At 40.1% G+C, this 20,823-nt stretch overlaps 1 protein-coding gene across 2 annotated transcripts; it reads right to left on the reverse strand.

The window, feature by feature from the left end:
- Positions 1-1,881: 1,881 nt before the first annotated feature.
- LOC105527440 (melanoma-associated antigen H1) lies at positions 1,882-3,345 on the reverse strand. Of its 2 annotated transcripts, XM_011963764.1 has the most exons (2): positions 2,991-3,316; positions 1,882-2,888 (listed from the first exon to the last, which is right to left on the reverse strand). In XM_011963764.1, the coding sequence occupies exons 1-2, from the start codon at positions 3,066-3,068 to the stop codon at positions 2,409-2,411; spliced, it is 558 nt and encodes a 185-aa protein (XP_011819154.1). In that variant the 5' UTR covers positions 3,069-3,316; the 3' UTR covers positions 1,882-2,408. The 2 variants fall into 2 exon arrangements, with proteins under 2 accessions (XP_011819154.1, XP_011819153.1); XM_011963763.1 differs by having other exon boundaries at positions 1,882-3,345.
- Positions 3,346-20,823: the final 17,478 nt, after the last annotated feature.

The raw sequence follows: 20,823 nt of genomic DNA on the forward strand, positions 1-20,823 counted from the left end.
GCTCAGCAAATCATTTTACTCTGCAGCTCTCCCACTTACTAGCTGACTGACCTGGGGCTCACTGACTGCTGTAAGCCCCCTTGGATAAAAGGGCGGGTCCGGGGAGGAATATAATCCGGCCTGGTCCCCAGAAGGATTGGATGCTGTGGCCAGGGTTACTCACACCTCTTCCCCTGCCTTCATGTGGTGTTTCTTTTGAAGACAGAGACCTTGAGAGTGCACTAGCAGGCAGAGACAGGCAGCAGGGTGGCCTAGAGGAAAGCACTCTGGGTTTGCAGGGAATGGACATAGGGTCTTGTCTAGGATCTCTCTCTTGCCACTTCTGTGGCTCTAGATGGGAAAGTCACCGAGAAACCTGGACCTCAGATTCCCACCTTGTTTACCTCTGGAGGTGGTATTGATAGATACGACTCCTCCCAGGGCAAAGAACAGGCCTTTTGATTTTCTGCAGCTCCAGTTTCTATCACACTGTCTGAATCCCAGAAGGCGCTCACCATTTTCCGGCTTGCTGAATGAATATGGAGCTGCTGATGGGGTCATAGTTACTACTTTTGTTTGAAGCCTCCTTGGCCTGCAGGCTGAGGAGAGCGGGTCCCTGGGCCTTCTCCAGAAGGTCATTTGCTAGCCTACCCTGCACCTGGTGACGTCACTTTGCACACAGCTGGAAGCAGGGTAAGCCTGGATGTCAAGAAGGAAGAAGGTAGCCTGACCACTCTTGTGTGTGTTATAGCTGCTAACCATGAGCCCCTCTAGGTTGGGCACTTGTCACTGGTGCTCCCCAGCAGGGGACCCAGTTCATGCAGTGCTTAGCTCTTGGAGAAAAGGTGGTAGGATTTGGGCCTGACCCCACATGACTTAGTATAGCATGGGCCTTCATGCCAGGTACCAATCCGGACTTACTCCATTGGCCGAAGGTGAGAGTGAAAATACTAATGTCCCCTTGCCCCCTTGGACACACACACTTTTAAACAATGTGTGCACCCTAACGAACCATAGTTCCTGAGAGAAGTGCAAGGTTGCCTTTCGGAGATGCCACAGGTAGAGCCTTTTCTCTGGCTCATCCAGTATCTCAGAAGCTCTGCTTTTCTATAGCCTTTTCTCGAATTATTTCAGGGTTGTTATTATTATTAATCATTTTTATTGTCATTAGTTTAAAGTCACCCACCCTTTGAGGGTCTGTCCTGCACACTTCTTCCCTTGCCTCATTCCTTGTTCTCTACTTTCCCCTTCATATAACCTTAATAGTTCAGTGAAGAATTTATTTCCAAACGTCCACGCTGCCTTCAGTGTCTCCATTTTTACTCCCTCTCCTTCTTCTCTATTATTTCCAAACCTCAGATTGTCCCCTCACCAAGATTTTCTGACGGCCCCACCTTTTTTTATTTCTGAAGTACCCCATGACAACCTTTTCCCCTGCACCCACCCCTTCCCTCTGCCCTCCTCCTCTCAAGATGATTTATGTGTATTTTCTACTACCGTGGCAAGCACCCTGTGATGTCCCTTTCTTTTTGCCAGTGCTCCCTCCCCTATGCTGGGTGGAGTATCCAATCAAATATCTAATACATTATATTTTCATCATATATTCTGATCATATATTTCAGCCCCCCCAAACTTATTTAAGTGTCTCTTGAATTTTCACACATCCTGTGATGCTCCCTTCCCTGGCCCCCTCCCCAAGACAGGTCACATAATGTTTTCTACATTTTCATGGCACTTCAGTCTCGGACTCTATCCCAGCATTTACTGCACTGCCAGTTTACCCATTTTTCTCTCCCACATAATCTAGAACATTCCTTGGACCTGGAGGATGTGTACTAGGGAGTATCCCCGGAATCTACACTGGTGCCTCACATAACAGGTGGTCAGAAAATGCGCAAGATGTACTCGTCGTTATGCTTTTATTTTTCTCTATGTTCTGCAGTAACCAAGGAAAATCATGGTAAATGTCAATCTTCACAAAACAGTAGACACAAAGCGTTTCAGAAACGTCATATATGAAGAAATCCTCCATCCTTCTTCAACCTTTTACTGGGTATTTCAACTTCAAAAGAACAGTTCACTCCTATAAGTGCTGTACAAGATCATAGAATATGATGGAACGACTTCATTTTAGAACGGTAGCAAAACTAAATGTCAATGACAGGAAACAAAGAAAAAAAATCTGTTCAATCATATTTTTAAACATATTGTTATTCTCAACAAACAGAATTTTAAAAAGAGTACAATTTTCCATTATCAAAAGCAAACACTCTAATTTGCAGTTAAACAATGATCACTGATCACAAGTATCAAATACAGTGTCCCCCGCCCCCAATCCACATCATTTTCAACTTAGGACCCTGGCCATCTACTCTTTGGGGTACCTGTGACTTTCTTTTCCACCCCCCAAGGGTCTGCCTCAGATCTACTTAGGGGGCGGAATAACCCCTAGCACCTGAATTGAGGATAGCCTCAACCTCTGCATCATCGTCCGAATCCCAGTCATAATTACAAGGCCAGTCTTTAGAGCATCGGTTACGAACCCTTGCCACAAAATGCATGACTTTCAGTTTGCTCGATTCCACGTGTGCTCGGGGCCCCCAGAAGAACTCGTACTCCACCGGACTGCTACGGGGCACCGGCTTATAAATCAGGTACCCTCTGCGCACAAACTCTTCTGTGACGATCTTCTTCGGATCTCCAAAGATGCTGTGCTGGCGTCCAGGCTGCATTCCTAACTTCCCCAGCACTTTCCAGACCAGAGCTTCCTTGGCGCTGTTGCCCATGATGAAGATGAGCGCTAATATGGACATCAGGAGACTTTTCTTAGTGCCCTGAAAATTGCTCCGGGGCACCGAAGGCTTTTGTGCTTGGGCAGTGCTCGAGGCTTCTTCAGGGGTGGTAGAGGCCTCCTCTGGAGTGCGGGGGTCTTCCTCGGGGCCGCTCAAGTCGTCTTCGGGGGTGCTCGCTACCACGGAGGCGGCCATGGGGGTCTCGGAGGCCTCCGAGGCCTGGATTTTGCGATTGTTGCGGTTCTCTTCTGCGGCTCTAGCATTACGGCGGCGCCGACTCTTTCGTCCCCGAGGCATGTCTCCTGCTAGGGGCTCAAAGCTTACAGCAGTCCTAGGGAAGGATGCTTGTAGCCTCTTCAGGAAGCAACTGCTTTATACCGTAAGAAGCTGCTGCTGCTGGAGCTACCAACGTCAATAGTCTTTGTATCAATAAACCAGCCGTTCTCAGCTACAAAGCTAGTTCCCACGCCAGCTGACTTGCGCAAGCAACCGCTGCCAGCACTTGCCGCAGCTGCAAGCCCGCGAGAAAGCTCAGCAAAACTGGCCCCGCCTCTCCTGCCACGCACACTCGTAGCACCAAAGGGGAAGTAGGCTGGTCCTCCACAGGGACTTCCGCTAGCAGATAGGAAAGGGGCAGGCAGCGACAGGGGTGGGACAAGGGCAGGAGTGACAGCTAGAGATTGGTGGGGACTGGAGTTTGCAGAAGAGAAAAAAATAGCTTAAAGTTTCTGTATTATCAGCCTAGTACAAATATTCCAAGATTGGCTTGGCAGTCTAGGGAAGGAGTGCGTCAGCTCCATTCCCACTGACGACAGGCGGTGTGTGTGTTGCAGGTTGGGAGGCCAGGGGTGGCGGGAGGGTGTATTCTTGGAAGGATTCAGCTGTCTCCAGCCTTCCTTTCCTGTCTTGGCTTACACATCGCGTTCATTCACTCGCCCTGTTTTCAGAAGGCATTTATGTGTATACTAATCAATTCGTGGTCCCGTGTAGGACCCGGATAATATTGTTGTGGCAGATGTGCTGGATGATGTGAGGAGATGGGACTGCAGAAACAAGCAGGGTGAAAGAGGTGCAGAGCCTTTAAAATGTGGTAGATACATGCACGATATATATACTGCCCTGCTTTTATACATATATACATACATACATATATCGTGCATATATCTACCACATTTTTATATACAGTGCATATATCTACCACGCTTATATGTATGTATGAAAGCAGGGCAGTGACAGGATCAGAGGAATTGCATTTGTGCAGCCTTTCAGAAGAGCAAACTATTTCCTGGCAGACCACATAGGAAGCAATTGGAATAAGAAGCACTGGGAACTAAAGTATGCCTTGAGGCTGTTGCCATGGGGATGGAGAGGCAGAAAGACATTTTAAAGGTGACCATTGAAGGGCTTTGTAGACAGAATGGATGAAGTGGGGAATGGGGAGGGGGTGACGGGGTGCAGGTTGGCTCCAAGGTTTCTAGGCTCCTGTCTTCCTGGACACCTGATTTATTTTGCTTCTTTCAGAGCATACTCTGAACTTTGTCCACTGCTTGCTTTTGCTCACTGTTTGCTCTGCCTGACCTACCTTCTCAGCCTTCTCCAACTAGCTAAATTTCACCTGACTGCTCACAGACCTGTTTCTCCCTGAAACTTGTCTTGATGTGCCCAAAAAGGTCGTGAGTCCATTTTTACTCCATTGAGGAAAGCCCTATAACTAGCACTCTGTCTTTCTTATGTCATTCAAGGTATTAGTTTAAGCAAGTCACTTCTCTCTAAGCCTGTTTTTCCATCTGTAAAGTGGGGCTAAAGTACTGCCCTCATAGGGTTGTGAGAATTAAATACGATAAAAAATGAAAAACATTTATTACATGGTAAGCACAGACTCTGCCTCTCAAGGTTTTCCAAGCAGTGTGTGAGTGTGGCATCTAATCAATGCATGCTGAAGGAATACATGATGGAAAAGATTTTATAGGTGTTCTTAACTGAACTCTTAAGAAACAAATGAATACTTTATGCATGTCTTGCTGAAATTTTCTTTATAATTAGAGCCTACTGAATCCTCCTGTTGGGTAAGTTAGCAATAAATCAATTTGGTTCAGCAAAGAAAGCACCTCTCCAGTACATAGAGCACTCTTGAGCCAGCCCTCCATTTGGGATAATCTTTGCATTCGTTCTGGGTCATGGCTTACTCAAACCAGTAGTCTGGCTCTATCTGCTGTCCCACATTCTGTGAATTCTCGCAGTTTCTGGTCCACTGATAATTGCTCTAAATTGTTTTTTAGTGCAGGTATGAACTTATTTTACTGTTTCCAGGAATTTGGGTCTTGCATAGAAGTCTATAGCATGTACAATCCTACCCTATGAAACAAAAATGGGGGGATTACTTTTGCTGTTTATTTGCTTGTGCTTAGCATGAATTTTTTTTTTTTTACTGCGAATTAATCTCAAACATAGGGCAAGAAGAGAGATTAATATTATAAACACTAATAGCTGCATAAAATTTAAATATTAAGCCCTACTTGCTGTCTATCTTTTATATATTGGATATGGTAAAACACTCCTTTTACATCTTCCATAACCCACTCTGCTCTCTCCTTCCCCACTGTGCTCCTCTATGATGAAGTCAGCAATTATTATGCCCATGGAGACTTGTATATATTTTCTACCAACTTGTGTGTCCGTACGCAACATAGAATCTCTTCTTTATTTAAAGCACATCATCATGCTGTATACATTGTTCAACATGTTGATTTTCCAGCTCAAGTTTATATTTTTTACATTTACCCATGTAAATACATGGAACTCTAGTTCATTTATTTTAATTTTGTACATTTCGTCATTTTCAATTTATCCTGTCCCTAATGATCCACACCTATGAAGTTCCCATTTTTCCAAAACAAAATAATATTCTTGTTAATATTTGTGTACATGCTCCCTGTGAACATGTGCATGCATTTCTCTAGGATCAACATCAAAGAGTAGGGTTACTGAATGTGTTGGCATGTATATGTTTAGATAGAACACATGGCTTTCTACTTTGTTTCATTTATAAAAATCAAAACATTCCATGTTGAATTTCCAGGCAAACCTTTTTCCTAATTCATAATGAAATCTCCTCAATTTACACTTCTAATTCTTTCATTCTAGTGTCTGGATGATATTCCTTGCAATGGATTTACCATAATCTCTTCAATTTATTTAATTTTCTTTTATTATTATTATTATACTTATATTATTCTACAGTACGTGTGCACAACGTGCACCTTTATTAAATAGGTATACATGTGCCATGTTGGTTTGCTGCACCCATTAACTCATCATTTACATTCGGTATTTCTCCTAATGCTATCCCTCCCCCTACCCTCCACCCCATGACAGGCCCCAGGATGCGATGTTCCCTGCCCTGTGTCCAAGTGTTCTCACTGATCAATTCCCACCTATGAGGGAGGACATGCAGTGTTTGATTTTCTGTCCTTGTGACTGTGTGCTCGGAATGACGTTTTCCAGCTTCATCCATGTCCTTGCAAAGGACATGAATGCATCCTTTTTTATGGCTGCATAGTATTTCATGGTGTATATGTGTCATATTTTCTTAACCCAGTCTATCATTGATGGATATTTGGGTTGGTTCCAAGTCTTTGCTATTGTGAATAGTGCTGCAATAAACATACATGTGCATGTGTCTTTATAGTAGCATGATTTATAATCCTTTGGGTATATACCCAGTAATGGGATCACTGGGTCAAATGGCATTTCTAATTCTAGATCCTTGAGGAATTGCCACACTGTCTTCCACAATGATTGGACTAATTTACACTTCCACCAACAGTGTAAAAGCGTTCTTATTTCTCCACATCCTCTCCAGCATCTATTGTTTCCTGACTATTTAATGATCGCCATTCTAACTGGTGTGAGATGGTATCTCATTGTGGTTTTGATTTGCATTTCTCTGATAACCAATGATGACGAGCATTTTTTCATGTGTCTGTTGGCTGCGTAAATGTCTTCTTTTGAGAAGTGTCTGTTCATATCCTTTGCCCACTTTTTGATGGGGTTGTTTGTTTTCTTGAAAATTTGTTTAAGTTCTTTGTAGATTCTTGATAATAGCCCTTTGTCAGATGGGTAGATTGCAAAAAGTTTCTCCCATTCTGTAGGTCGCCTGTTCACTCTGATGGTAGTTCATTTTGCTGTGCAGAAGATCTTTAGTTTAATTAGATCCCATTTGTCAATTTTGGCTTTTGTTGCCATTGCTTTTGGTGTTTTAGTCATGAAGTCTTTGCCCATGCATATGTCCTGAATGGTATTGCTTAGGTTTTCTTCTAGGGATTTTATGGTTTTAGGTCTAACATGTAAATCTTTAATGCACGTTGAGTTAACTTTTGTAAAAGGTGTAAGGAACGGATCCAGTTTCAGCTTTCTACATATGGCTAGCCAGTTTTCCCAGCACCATTTATTGAATAGGAAATCCTTTCTCCATTTCTTGGTTTTGTCAGGTTTGTCAAAGATCAGATGGTTGTAGATGTGTGGTATTATTTCTGAGGGCTGTGTTTTTTTCCATTGGTCTATATCTTTGTTTTGGTACCAGTACGATGCTGTTTTGGTACCAGTACCATGCTGTTTTGGTTAGTGTAGCCTTATCAGGTAGCATGATACCTCCAGCTTTGTTCTTTTTGCTTAGGATTGTCTTGGCAATGTGGGGTCTTTTTTGGTTCCATATGAAATTCAAAGTAGTGTTTTCCAATTCTGTGAAGAAACTCATTGGTAGCTTGATGGGGATGGCATTGAATCTATAAATTACCTTGAGCAGTATGGCCATTTTCATGATATTGATTCTTCCTATCCATGAGCGTGGAATGTTCTTCCATTTGTTTGTGTTCTCTTCTATTTCATTGAGCAGTGGTTTATATTTCTCCTTGAAGAGGTTCTTCACATCCCTTATCAGTTGGATTCCTAGGTATTTTATTCTCCTTGTAGCCATTGTGAATGGGAGTTCACTCATGATTTGGCCCTCTGTTTGTCTGTTGTTGGTGTATAGAAATTCTTCTAATTTTTGCACATTGATTTTGTGTACTGAGACTTTGCTGAAATTGCTTATCAGCTTAAGGAGATTTTGGGCTGAGACGATGGGGTTTTCTAAATATACAATCCTGTCATCTGTAAACAGGGACAATTTGACTTCCTCTTTTCCCAATTGAATACCCTTTATTTCTTTCTCTTGCCTGATTGCCCTGAACAGAACTTCCAAAACTATGTTGAGTAGGAGTGGTGAGAGAGGGCATCCCTGTCTTCTGCCAGTTTTCAAAGGGAATGTTTCCAGTTTTTGCCCATTCAGTATGATAAATAGCTGTTATTATTTTGAGATATGTTCCATCAATACCTAGTTTATTGAGCGTTTTTAGCATGAAGGGCTTTTGAATTTTGTCAAAGGCCTTTTCTGTATCTGTTGAGATACTTATGTGGTTTTTGTCTTTGGTTCTGTTTATGTGATGGATTACGTTTATTGATTTGTGTATGTTGAACCAGCCTTGCATCCCAGGGATGAAGCCAACTTGATCGTGATGGATAAGCTTCTTGATGTGCTGCTGGATTCAGTTTGACAGTATTTGATTGAGGATTTTTTGCATCGATGTTCATCAGGGATATTGGTCTAAAATTCTCTTTTTTTTGTTGTGTCTCTGCCAGGCTTTGGTATCAGGATGATGCTGGTCTCATGAGTTAGGGAGCATTCCCTCTTTTTCTATCGATTGGAATAATTTCAGAAGGAATGGTACCAGCTCCTGTTTGTACTTCCGGTAGAATTCAGCTGTGAATCCATCTGGTCCTGGACGTTTTTGGTTGGAAAGCTATTAATTATTGCCTTCGTTTCAGCAATAATATCAGTTATTGATATACTCAGAGATTCAACTTCTTCCTGATTTAGCCTCGGGAGGATGTATGTGTCCAGGAATTCATCAATTTCTTCTAGATTTTCTACTTTATTTGCATAGAGGTGTTTACAGTATTCTATGATGGTACTTTGTATTTCTGTGGGATCAGTGGTGATATCCCCTTTATCATTTTTTATTGCATCTATTTGATTCTTCTTTCTTTTCTTCTTTATTACTCTTGCAAGTGGTCTATCAATTTTGTTGATCTTTTCAAAAACCAGTTACTGGATTCATTGATTTATTGAAGGGTTTTTTGTGTCTCTGTCTCCTTCAGTTCTGCTCTGATCTTAATTATATCTTGCATTCTGCTAGTTTTTGAATTCATTTCTTTTGCTTCTCTATTTCTTTTAATTGTGATGTTAGGGTGTCAATTTTAGATCTTTCCTGCTTTGTCTTGTAGACATTTAGTGCTATAAATTTCCTACTACACACTGCTTTAAATGTGTCCCAGAGATTCTGGTATATTGTGTCTTTTATCTCATTGGTTTCAAAGAACATCTTTATTTCTGCCTTCATTTCGTTATGTACCCTGTAGTCATTCAGGAGCAGATTGTTCAGTTTCCATGTAGTTGTGCAGTTTTGAGTGAGTTTCTTAATCCTGAGTTCTAATTTGATTGCACTGTGCTCTGAGAGACAGTTTGTTGTGATTTCTGTTCTTTTACATTTGCTGAGGAGTGCTTTACTTCCAATTATGTGGTCAATTTTGGAATAAGTGTGATGTGGTGCTGAGAAGAATGTATATTCTGTTAATTTGGGGTGGAGAGTTCTATAGATGTCTATTAGGTCTTCTTGGTACAGAGCTGAGTTCAAGTCCTGTATACCCTTGTTAACCTTCTGTCTCGTTGATCTGTCTCATGTTGACGGTGGGTTGTTAAAGTCTCCCATTATTATTGTGTGGGAATCTTAAGTGTCTTCATAGGTCTCTAAGAACTTGCTTTGTGAATCTGGGTACTCCTGTATTGGGTGCATATATATTTAGGATAGTTAGCTCTTCTTGTTGAATTGATCCCTTTACCACTATGTAATGGTTTTGTCTCTTTTGATCTTTGTTGATTTAAAGTCTGTTTTATGTGAGACTTGGATTACAAACCCTGCTCTTTTTTTTTTTTTTGCTTTCCTTTTGCTTGGTAGATCTTCCTCCAGCCTTTTATTTTGAGCCTATGTGTATCTCTCCATGTGAGATTGGTCTCCTGAATACAGCACACTGATGCGTCTTGACTCTTTATCCAATTTGCCAGTCTGTGTCTTTTAATTGGGGCATTTAGCCCATTAACATTTAAGGTAATATTGTTTGTATGAATTTGATCCTGTCCTTATGATGTTAGGTAGTTATTTTGCCTGTTAATTGATGCAGTTTCTTCATAGCATCAGTGGTCTTCACAATTTTGCATGTTTTTGCAGTGGCTGCTACCAGTTGTTCCTTTTCATGTTTAGTGCTTCCTTCAGGAGGTCTTGTAAGGCAGGCCTGGTGGTGACAAAATCTCTCAGCATTTGCTTGTCTGTAAGGATTTTATTTCTCCTTCACTTATGAAGCTTAGTTTGGCTGGATATGAAATTTTGGGTTGAAAATTCTTTCCTTTACGAACATTGAATATTAGCCCTCACTCTCTTCTGGCTTGTAGAGTTTCTGCCAAGAGATCCACTGTTAGTCTGATGGGCTTCCCTTTGAAGGTAACCTGACCTTTCTCTCTGGCTGCCCTTAACCTTTTTTCCTTCATTTCCACCTTGGTGAATCTGACCATTATATGTCTTGGGATTGCTCTCCTTGAGGAGTATCTTTGTGGTGTTCTCTGTATTTCCTGAATTTGAATGTTGGCCTGCCTTGCTAGGTTGGGAAAGTTCTCCTGGATAATATCCTGAAAAGTGTTTTCCAATTTGGTTTTATTCTCCCCATCACTTTCAGGTACACCAATCAAATGTAGATTTGGTCTTTTCACACAGCCCCATATTTCTTGGAGGCTTTGTTCATTTCATTTCTTTCTTTCTTTTCTTTTTTTTTTTTGAGACAGAGTCTTGCTATGTCGCCCAGGCTGGAGTACAGTGGCATGATCTCGGCTCACTGCAAGCTCTGCCTCCCGGGTTCACCCCATTATTCATTTCTTTTATTATTCATTCTCTAAACTTCTCTTCTCACTTTATTTCATTAATTTGATCTTCAATCACTGATACCCTTTCTTCCACTTGATCGAATCTGCTATTGAAGCATGTGCATGCATCACATAGTTCTCGTGCCATGGTTTTCAGCTCCATCAGGTCATTTAAGGTCTTCTGTACACTGTTTATTCTAGTTAGCCATTCATCTAATCTTTTTTCAAGGTTTTTAACTTCCTTGTGATGGGTTCGAACATCCTTCTTTAGCTCGGAGAAGTTTGTTATTACTGACCTTCTGAAGACTACTTCTGTCAACTCATGAAAGTCACTCTCCATCCAGCTTTGTTCTGTTGCTGGTGAGGAGCTGTGATCCTTTGGAGAAGAGGCACTCTGGTTTTTAGAATTTTCAGCTTTTCTGCTCTGCTTTCTCCCCATCTTTGTGGTTTTATCTACCTTTAGTCTTTGATGTTGGGGTTTTTGTGTAGATGTTCTTTTTGTTGATGTTGATGCTATTTCTTTCTGTGTGTTAGTTTTCCTTCTGATAGTCAGGTCCCTCAGCTGCAGGTCTGTTGGAGTTTGCTGAAGGTCCACTCCAGACCATTTTTGCCTGGGTATCACCAGTGGAGGCTGCAGAACAGCAAATACTGCAGAACAGCAAATATTGCTGCCTGATCCTTCCTCTGGAAGCTTTGTCCCAGAGGGGCACTTGGCTGTATGAGGTGTCAGTTGGGCCCTACTGGGAAGTATCTCCTTGTTATGCTACACAGGGGCCAGGCGCCCTCTTGAGGAGGCAGTCCGTCCATTCTCAGAGCTGAAACACCATGCTGGGAGAACCAATGCTCTCTTCAGAGCTGTCAGGCAGGGACGTTTAAGTCTGCAGAAGTTTCTGCTGCCTTTTGTTCAGCTATGCCTGCATCCAGATGTGGAGTCTATAGAGGCAGCAAGCCTTGCTGTGCTGTGGTTGGCTCTGCCCAGTTCTAGCTTCCTGGCCACTTTGTTTACCTACTCAAGTGTCAGCAATGGTGGATGCCCCTCCCCTTGCCAGACTGCTGCCTTGCAGGTTGTTCTCAGACTGCTGCACTAACAGTGAGCAAGACTCCATGGGTGTGGGACCTGCTGAGCCAGGCATGGGATATAATCTGGTCTGCCAGTTGCTAAGACAGTTTAAAAAGTACAGTATTTGAGTGGGAGTGTTCCATTTTTTCAGGTACAGTCTGTCACAGTTTCCCTTGGCTAGGAAAGGGAAATCCCCTGACCCTTGGGCTTCCTGGGTGAGGAGACACCCCATCCTGGTTCAGCTCACCCTCCGTGGGCTGCACCCACTGTCCAACCAGTGCTAATGAGATGAACCAGATATCTCAGTTGGAAATGCAGAAATCACCCATGTTCTGCATCAATCACACTGGGACTGCAGACTTGAGCTGCAGACTTTGGCCATCTTGGAATGGACCCACCCAACTTATTCAATTTTCTAAAAACAATGCTTTAATAAAATTCAATGCCCATTTTCTCAAATGGGAAATATTTCCAAAGGAGTATGAGAGTAAATTTTACCTTCAGGATATTTGACAAATTATTTAAAATTCTTCCTTCTACTTCGGTCAGAATAGAGGTAATTTACAGCATTTTCCTGAATCTTCAATAGGAAGCAGAGACTTGTCTGACTACATAATTCTACAATACATAAGCCTTGTTGAACATTACCCCAAAGGCACTGAATGTTTTCCAGCAAGGAACTGAGGAGATCAGATCTGTGGTTTAGCAAAATCTCTTTGGCTGCAGTATGGAGAAAAATGGACTATGTGGGAGGGGAGAAGGGAGAGTGGAAGACCCTTATCCAGGCTACAGATAGTGGTGATCTGAAATAGAGTGAAGATGGAGAGAAAGAAATGAATATGAGAGATGTTTAGAAGACCGCATCAATAAGCCTTGTGGATTTCTTGGATCTTGGCAGTGAGGGAGAAAAATGGGTTAAGTGGGACACCCACATTCTGGCTTGGGTAGGAGATGAGATTCAGAATACAGGAGGAGAAGCAGGTCAGCTGCCTTGAGCTTCTCTTGGGTATCTTGTCCTACTGAAGTATCACTGGATTTTAAATGGTTGCTTAAGCCATACTAATGCTCAGCCTCCCACAATACACAGTCACAGAGCAAAACAAGGTGCAGCCTGCCCGCAGAATTGTGGGAGGGCTGAGTATTGCCTATGACATTTGTGTATTGGAGCCAAGATTCTCTCTTTAACCATGAGTAAACCCACACTCAGTTTCCCATGGACTCTTCTCAAAATGACAATTCTTAGAACCACAAACTGAGCCTATCATCATAGGTATGATAATGCTTCCTGAAATGCATCCTGGGGTCCTCTGGCATCTCAGGGTGCCGACATGCCCCAAGTGATATCAGGGGCAATTTGAACAAAAATGCCAAATGATTCAATGCATTAAATAAGGCTACATGCTCTTCTGTGGCTTCGGTACCTGCCACTGGTGCCTTTAGAGTAGCTTTTTTGGCTCCTCTTGGACATGCCCATACATTTTCCTAATGGGAACACCACCAGTCCTTCATTCTTTCTCTTTAGGGATGGGAATGAATCTGGAGGCAGACATGGGATATTTACATCCTCAAAATTTTTAAAAAAGTATTCAATTACATTGAAGTTTCCCCAAGTGTTATCCACTGCATCACTTATTCTTAGGCAATGAACAGTGGTTGCATTTCTTACTTCCAACATATATCTGAAATCCATCTTATTAGTATTCATAATATCAAGAATAAGTAACTTCCTTCTACCATTCTTCATGTGCATTATCTCTAGGTGGTCACTGTCATTTGGATGCCCAATGTAGATATGAGGCATCTGAGACAGTGACTAGCACAATAGCAGACCTGTTATCAAATCCCTGACAGGCAATGGAGTCAGGAGTTTTGATGCACTTCCCCTGATGCCCCAGACATTGTTCTTTCACTCTCTGGTTCATTAAAATGATGCTATTCCCACTACCACCACCCTCCCTGTCTTACAGGGTTGTCTGTGTAGATTTATGCAGCAGGCTTTACCTCACCTCCAGCCTCTCCTAATCCAAGGGCCTCTTGGTCATAAGATGATCATAAGATGATCCTCCTGAGGAGCCACTTACTTGTTTCCAGTCACTAGTCTATATTCCTTAGATACTGGGTTGTATACCTTGCTAGCCAAATGGGGTTTGGCCCATAGAACATCCTTAAAAAACGAGACATGATGGATCAAGTGAATGAACAAACAAATGAAGAAATGAGACAATGTATCTTCCTTCCTTAACATCTCTCACCTCAAGTCATTAGTGTGTTTGATCCTCAGCCTCAGGTTTTCCCAGTTCATGAGCCCATAATGATCAAGCAGGGGAACCTTCAGACTCAGACCTCTGTGCATTTGCATGCCTGCATGCCTGCATGCATGTAGTCATGTAGAAGTGCACCCATTCATATGTGCACCAGTATTTGCTTGCTCACCTTTATCCTTGCTTCTGGTGCTATGTGAAGGTTCTGACACTGGTCCCTCTGAGATAGACCATCCACTCAGCACTTGTCTATTTAAAATTTAGCACACTTTATCTTATCAGGCCTTCACAGATTTCATGAAGAGTGGGCATTCTCATTCCCTTCCTATGGATGTGGAATCCGAGCATGTAGGAGCCTTACCTAGTTAGAAGCATGGGCACAGGAGAGGAATGGGGCCAGGGTATCAACAATAATGGTGGCCATTTCTTGAGCAGTTTCTCTCTGCCAGGCATTTTGCATATATGTCCCATTTATAATATCGTTACTATGATGCCTATAATTCTAAAGATGAGGCATCTGAGACATAACAAAAACAAATACTTGTTCAACATATGTGTTAAGTTTTGTGACCTGGGTTCAAGCCCAGGTTTGTTTGATGTCGTAGCCTATGCCTTTATCACGAAGCCAAGAGTGGGGTGTGGTTGCATACTGATGGAGTAGGGAACAGTGTGTGTGTGAAGGATTGGGAGGTACAACAAGGCAAGGGGGTATATCCCAGCTGAGATAAATCCTATCTCCCTGAGAATCTTGAATGACTCTGAGGCCGGAGGTCATCTATAGGCCATTTCCAATTACTCCATAATTGTCTGGAGTCAACATTTCAAAATTAATAAAAGCCTTTATAGCCTGAAAGGTACAGAAAGAATTGAATTCTCTACTTACAATATACTCACAGTTGAGGAGGGTGGGGATAGTTTGCACATATTCTTTTGGTAAATGGAGGTTTTGCCCCTCCTCCTTCCTAAGTACGTATGGCAGGGTCATCCTGAAAATTGTTATAGAAAGAGTACTCCTAGTTTGGAGATATGAAGGTATCAGGGACAACCTGAAATTGTTACCTTAAGGACAATAAAGGGATGCCTTGTATAAGCAATTGAACAGTGGACACTGTATAAGGAGGACTAGTGAGAAATAAAGGGCCTTTTAAACTGTGGTCAATAATTTAGAGTTATGGGGTTTTAAGCAGGTAAAAAAATTCAGCTGAATAACTCAGAAACAATTCACTGCATATTATTAAGTAAAGAATTGTTTAGGGCAATAAAAATTATTATTAAGTAAAGATTGTTTAGGGCAGGGGTTCCCAATATTAAGGCAGCATATCAGGATTTTTTTTTTTTTAGCTTAGTAATCAGGCTTTTATACAATTTCGTGTGTCAAGTTAAAAGAAATAATAAAACCCTGATTACTAAATAAAACCATTTGTTACCTTATAATTCAGGGGTTGGGAGTGGCAGAATGGTAATGGTGGTAGGAACAGACTCAGAATGGAAGCAGGAAGTTCTGATGAGAGTATTTCAAAAGCTGAAATAAGAGCAAAGATACCCTCATCTGGAAATGGTTAGAGGCTAAGGAAAAAAGTTTATGGAACCTGGAATGTTGTACAAAATATTGAACTGACTCTATCACAGACTGATAGAGTTGTATCTTATGATCTTATAAGCAGGGTTCTAAACTCAAATACACACAGGGACCAAAAAGGAAATGTAAATATATTTTGCAGACTCAATGACATAGGAACTGGGGCAAACTCACAAGCACACTCTCTATCTAAAGTAGGCAGCAGCTATTGCCATTTGTATGTCTCCTTTTGAGAAATGTCTATTCAGATCTTTCGTCCATTTTTAAATCAGATTATTAGACTTTTTTCTATTAAGGTGTTTGAACTCCTTAGATATTCTGCTTACTAATCCTTTGTCAGATAAGACAGTTTATAAATATTTTCTCCCATTCTGTGGGCTGTCTCTTCACTTTGTTGATTGTATCATTTGCTGTGCAGAAACAATTTAACTAGATGTGATCATATTTGTCCATTTTTGCTTTGGTTGCCTGCACTTGTGAGTTATTACTCAAGAATTATTACTTGCCCAGACCAATGTCCTGGAGAGTTTCCCCAATGTTCCCTGTTAGTAGTTACATAGTTTGAGGTCTTAGATTTAAGTCTGTAATCCATTTTCATTTGATTTCTCTATATGGTGAGAGATAGGAGTCTAGTTTCATTCTTCTGTATATGCATATCTAGTTCTCCCAACACCATTTATTAAAAAGACTATACTTTCTCCAATGTAGGTTCTAGGCATCTTTGTCAAAAATGAGTTCCCTGTAGAAGTATGGACGTATTTCTGAGTTCTCTGTTTTATTCCAGTGGTCTATGTGTCTGTTTAAATACCAGTACCGTGCTGTTTTGGTTACTATCACTCTGTAGTGTAATTTGAAGTCAGGTAATGTGACTCCTGCAGTTTTGTTAAGTTTGCTCAGGATGGCATTGGTTATGCTGGATTTTTTGTGGTTCCATATACATTTTAGGAATTTTTTTTCTATTCCCGTGAAGAACACCATTGGTATTTTGATAGGGGTTACAGTGAATCTGCAGATTGCTTTGGGTAGTATGGACATTTTAGTAACATTGATTTTTCTAATCCATGATCATGGAATATGTTTCCATTTTTTGTGTCCTTTTCAATTTGTCACATCAATGTTTTGTGGATTTCATTGTAGAGATCTTTCACTTCTTTGGTTACGTGGTTAGGTGAATTCCTAGGTGTTTTATTTTATTTATAGCTCTTTTAAATGGGACTGGTTTCATGATTTCCTCTTCAGTCTGTTCACTGTTGGCATATAGAAATGCTACTAACTTTTGTATGTTGATTTTGTATCCTGCAACTTTACTGAATTTATTTATCGGTTCTAAGAGTTTTCTGGTGGAGTCTTTAGGTTTTGCCAAATATAGGATCTTATCATCTGTAAACAAGGATAATTTGACTTATTCCTTTCCAATTTGGATGCACTTTATATCTTTCTCTTGTCTGATTGCTTTAGCTAAGACATCCAGTACTATGTTGAATAACAGTGGTAAAAGTGGGCATCCTTGTCTTGCTCCAGATCTTAAAGGAAAGGCTTTCAGTTTTTCCCCATTCAGTGTGATACTAGCTGTGAGTCTGTCATCTATGGTTTTTATGATTTTTGTTGTGTTGAGGTATGCTCCTTCTATACTCAGTTTTTTTAGTTTTTTTCCATGGAGAGATGTTGAATTTTATCAAATGCTTATTCAGCATCAATTAAATTGATCATATGGTTTTATCCTTCATTCTGTTGATATGGCGTATCACAATGACTGGTTTGCATATGCTGAAACATCCTCACATCCCAGAGTTAAGTTCCATTTGGTCATGATGAATCATATTTTTAATGTGTTGCTGAATTTGGTTTGCTAGTATTTTGTTGAGGATTTTTATACATCAATATTTTTCAGGGTTATTGGACTGTAGTTTTGTGGGTTTTTTTTAATGTGTCATCTGGTTTTGGTATCAGGGTAATGACCTCATAAAATCAGTTTGGAACTATTCCATCCTCCTCTACTTTTTGAAATAGTTTAATTAGGATTGGTATTAGTTCTTCTTTAAATGTTTGGTAGAATTCAGTAGTGAAGTCATGGGGTCACTGGCTTTTCTTTACTGTAAGTTCTTTTTATTATTATAATTTTGCTCTCATTGCTTGTTATTGATCTACTCAGGTTTTGGATTTCTTCATGGTTCCATATTGCTAAGTTGTATATGTCTTGGAATTCGTCCATTTATTCTAGGTTTTCCAAATTATTGGCATATAGTTTTTCATAGTAGTCTCTAATGATCCTTTGAGCTTCTACAGGATCAGTTGTAATGTATACTGTTTTAGTTCTGATTTTATTTATTTTCGTATTCTCTCTTTTCTTCTCAGTGTGGCTAAAGCTTTGTCAATTTTAAAAAAATCTTTTTAAAAAACCAACTTTTCCTTTTATTGGTGTTTTGTTTTTTTTTATTTCAGTTTCATTTATTTCTGCTCTGATCTTTATTATTTATTTTCTTCTACTAATTTTAGGCTAAGTTTGCTCTTGCTTTTCACCTTTTTTTAAGATGAATTGTCAGGTTGCTTATTGGAAGTTTTTCTACTTTTTTGATGTAGGCGTTTACAGCTATAAACTTTCCTCTTAGTAGTGCTTTTGCTGTATCCCATAGGTTTGGCATGTTGTTTCCATTGTGATTTATTTCAAGAATTTTTTCAATTTCCTTCTTAATTTATTCATTGATCTACTGATCATTCAGCAGCATGTTGTTTAATTTCCATGTGTTAGTATAGTTTCCATAGTTCCTCTTGTTTTTGACTTTTTATTTTGTTTCATTATGATCAGAGAAGACGCTTGATATGATTTCAATTACTTTGAATGTTTTAAGACTTGTTTCATGGCCTAACATATGATCTATCTTTGAGAATGATCCATGTGCTGAAGAGAAGAATGTGCATTCCTCATCCATTGGATGAAGTGTTCTGTAAGTATCTATTAGGTTCATTTGGTCTATAGTGCAGATTAAGTCTGATGTTTCTTTGTTGATTTTCGTCAGGATAATCTGTCCAAAGCTGAAAGTGGGGCACTGAAGTCCCCAGCTATTAATTTATTGGAATCCATCACTCCCTTTAGCTCTATTAATATTTTCTTTATATATCTAGGTGCACCAGTGTTGGGTGCATATGTATTTGCAATTGTTATATCCTCTTCTGAATTGGCCCCTTTATCATTATTTAATGTCCTTCTTTGTCCCTTCTATAGTTTTGGTCTTGAAATCTATTTATTCTGATATAAATAAGTATAGTTACTCCTGTTTTTGTTTGTTTGTTTGTTTCCATTGGCATGGAATATCTTTTTCCATCCCTTTATTTTCAGTCTATGCATGTCCTTATAGGTGAACTGTGTGTTTTGTAGACAACAGATCGCTGGGTCTTGTTTTCATAATCCATCGAGCCATTCTATCTTTTCACTGGAGATTTAGTCCATTTCCATTCAATGTTGTTATTGATGAGTAAGGACTTCTGCCATTTGGTTATTTGTTTTCTGGTTGTTTTGTGGTCTTCTCTTCCTTCCTGTCTTCCTTTTTGTGAAAGTGATTTTCTCTGGTGGTATGTTTTAATTATTTCCTTTTAATTTTTGGGTGTATGCTGTAGGTTTTTTGATTTGGGGTTACTATAATGCCTGCAAATAACATCTTATAACCCATTATTTTAAAGTGATGACAACAGTGATTGCAAGACAAATAAACATACTAAAAAGCAAAGAGAAAATTAATGAAAACTGTACACTTTAACTTCATTCCCCCTCTACTTTTAAACTTTTTCTTGTTTCAATTTATATCTTATTATACTGTCCATGTTTTGAAAAGATGTTTTAGTTATAATTTTTGATAGGTTCATATTTTAGTTTTTGTACTCAAGATATAAGTAGCTTATACAACTACAGTATTATAATATTCTGTGTTTGTCTGTGTACTTTCTATTACCAATGAGTGTTTTGCCTTCAGATATTTTATTGCTTGTTAACACCCTTTTCTTTCAGATTGAAGAAATCCATTTAACATTTTGTAGGACAAGTCTGGGTCTTCATGAAGTACTTCAAGTTTTTGTTTGTTTGTTTGTTTGTTTGTTTGTTGGGAAAGTATTTCTCCTTCATGTTAGAAGAATATTTTCACTGGATATACTATTCTAGGATAATAGATTTTTTTTTTTCCTTCAGCACTTTAAATATGTCACACTACTCTATCCTGGTCTGTAAAGTTTCCACTGAGATGTCTGCTGTCAGATGTATTGGAGCTCCGTTGTATGTAATTTGTTGCTTTTCTCTTGGTGTTTTTAGGGTCCTTTCTGTATCCTTGATATTTAGGAATTTGATTATAAAATGCCTTGAGTTAGTCTTTTTTTGGTTAAACCTGCTTTGTGTTCTATAGCTTTGTGTTTGGATATTGATATTTTTCTTCAGGTTTGGGAAGTTCTCTATTAGTATCCCTTGGGATAAACTTTCCATCCCTATCTCTTTCGCTATCTCTTTGAGGTCAATAACTCTTAGATTTGTTTCTTTCAAAGCTATTTTTTAAATCTCATAGGTGTGCTCCATTGTTTTTATTACTTTTTACTTTGTCTCCTCTGACTGTGAGTTTTCAAACAGCCTGTCTTAAGTTTGCTAATTATTTCTCCTGCTTGATCAATTCTGCCATTAAAGGATTATGATGCATTCTTCAGTATGCCAGATGCATTTTTCAGCTGTAGAATTCCTGCTTCTTTTTAATTACTTCAATGCCTTTGTTAAATTTATCTGATACAATTCTAAATCCCTTCTCTGTGTTATCTTGAATTTCTTTGAGTTTTCTTAACATGGCTATTTTGAATTTTCTGTCTGAAAGGTCACATATCTCTTTTTCTTTAAGATGGTCCCTGGGGGCGGAGCAAGATGGCCCAATAGGAACAGCTCCAGTCTCCAAATCCCAGCGCGAAGGACACAGAAAACCGGTGATTTCTGCATTTTCAACTGAGGTACTGGAGTCATCTCACTAGTGAGTGCCGGACAATCGGTGCTGGTCAGCTGTTGCAGCCCGACCAGCGAACGCTGAGGCAGGGCGAGGCATCGCCTCACCTGGGAAGCGCAAGGGGGAAGGGAATCCCTTTTCCTAACCAGGGGAACTGAGACACACAACACCTGG

Source organism: Colobus angolensis, unplaced genomic scaffold (assembly GCF_000951035.1).
Source record: "Colobus angolensis palliatus isolate OR3802 unplaced genomic scaffold, Cang.pa_1.0 Scaffold624, whole genome shotgun sequence".
NCBI classification, from domain to species: Eukaryota; Metazoa; Chordata; class Mammalia; order Primates; family Cercopithecidae; genus Colobus; species Colobus angolensis.

Coding starts and splice junctions, on each gene's coding strand:
- LOC105527440 (XM_011963763.1), bottom strand. CDS start 3,068: ATGCCTCGGGGACGAAAGAGTCGGCGCCGCCGTAATGCTAGAGCCGCA.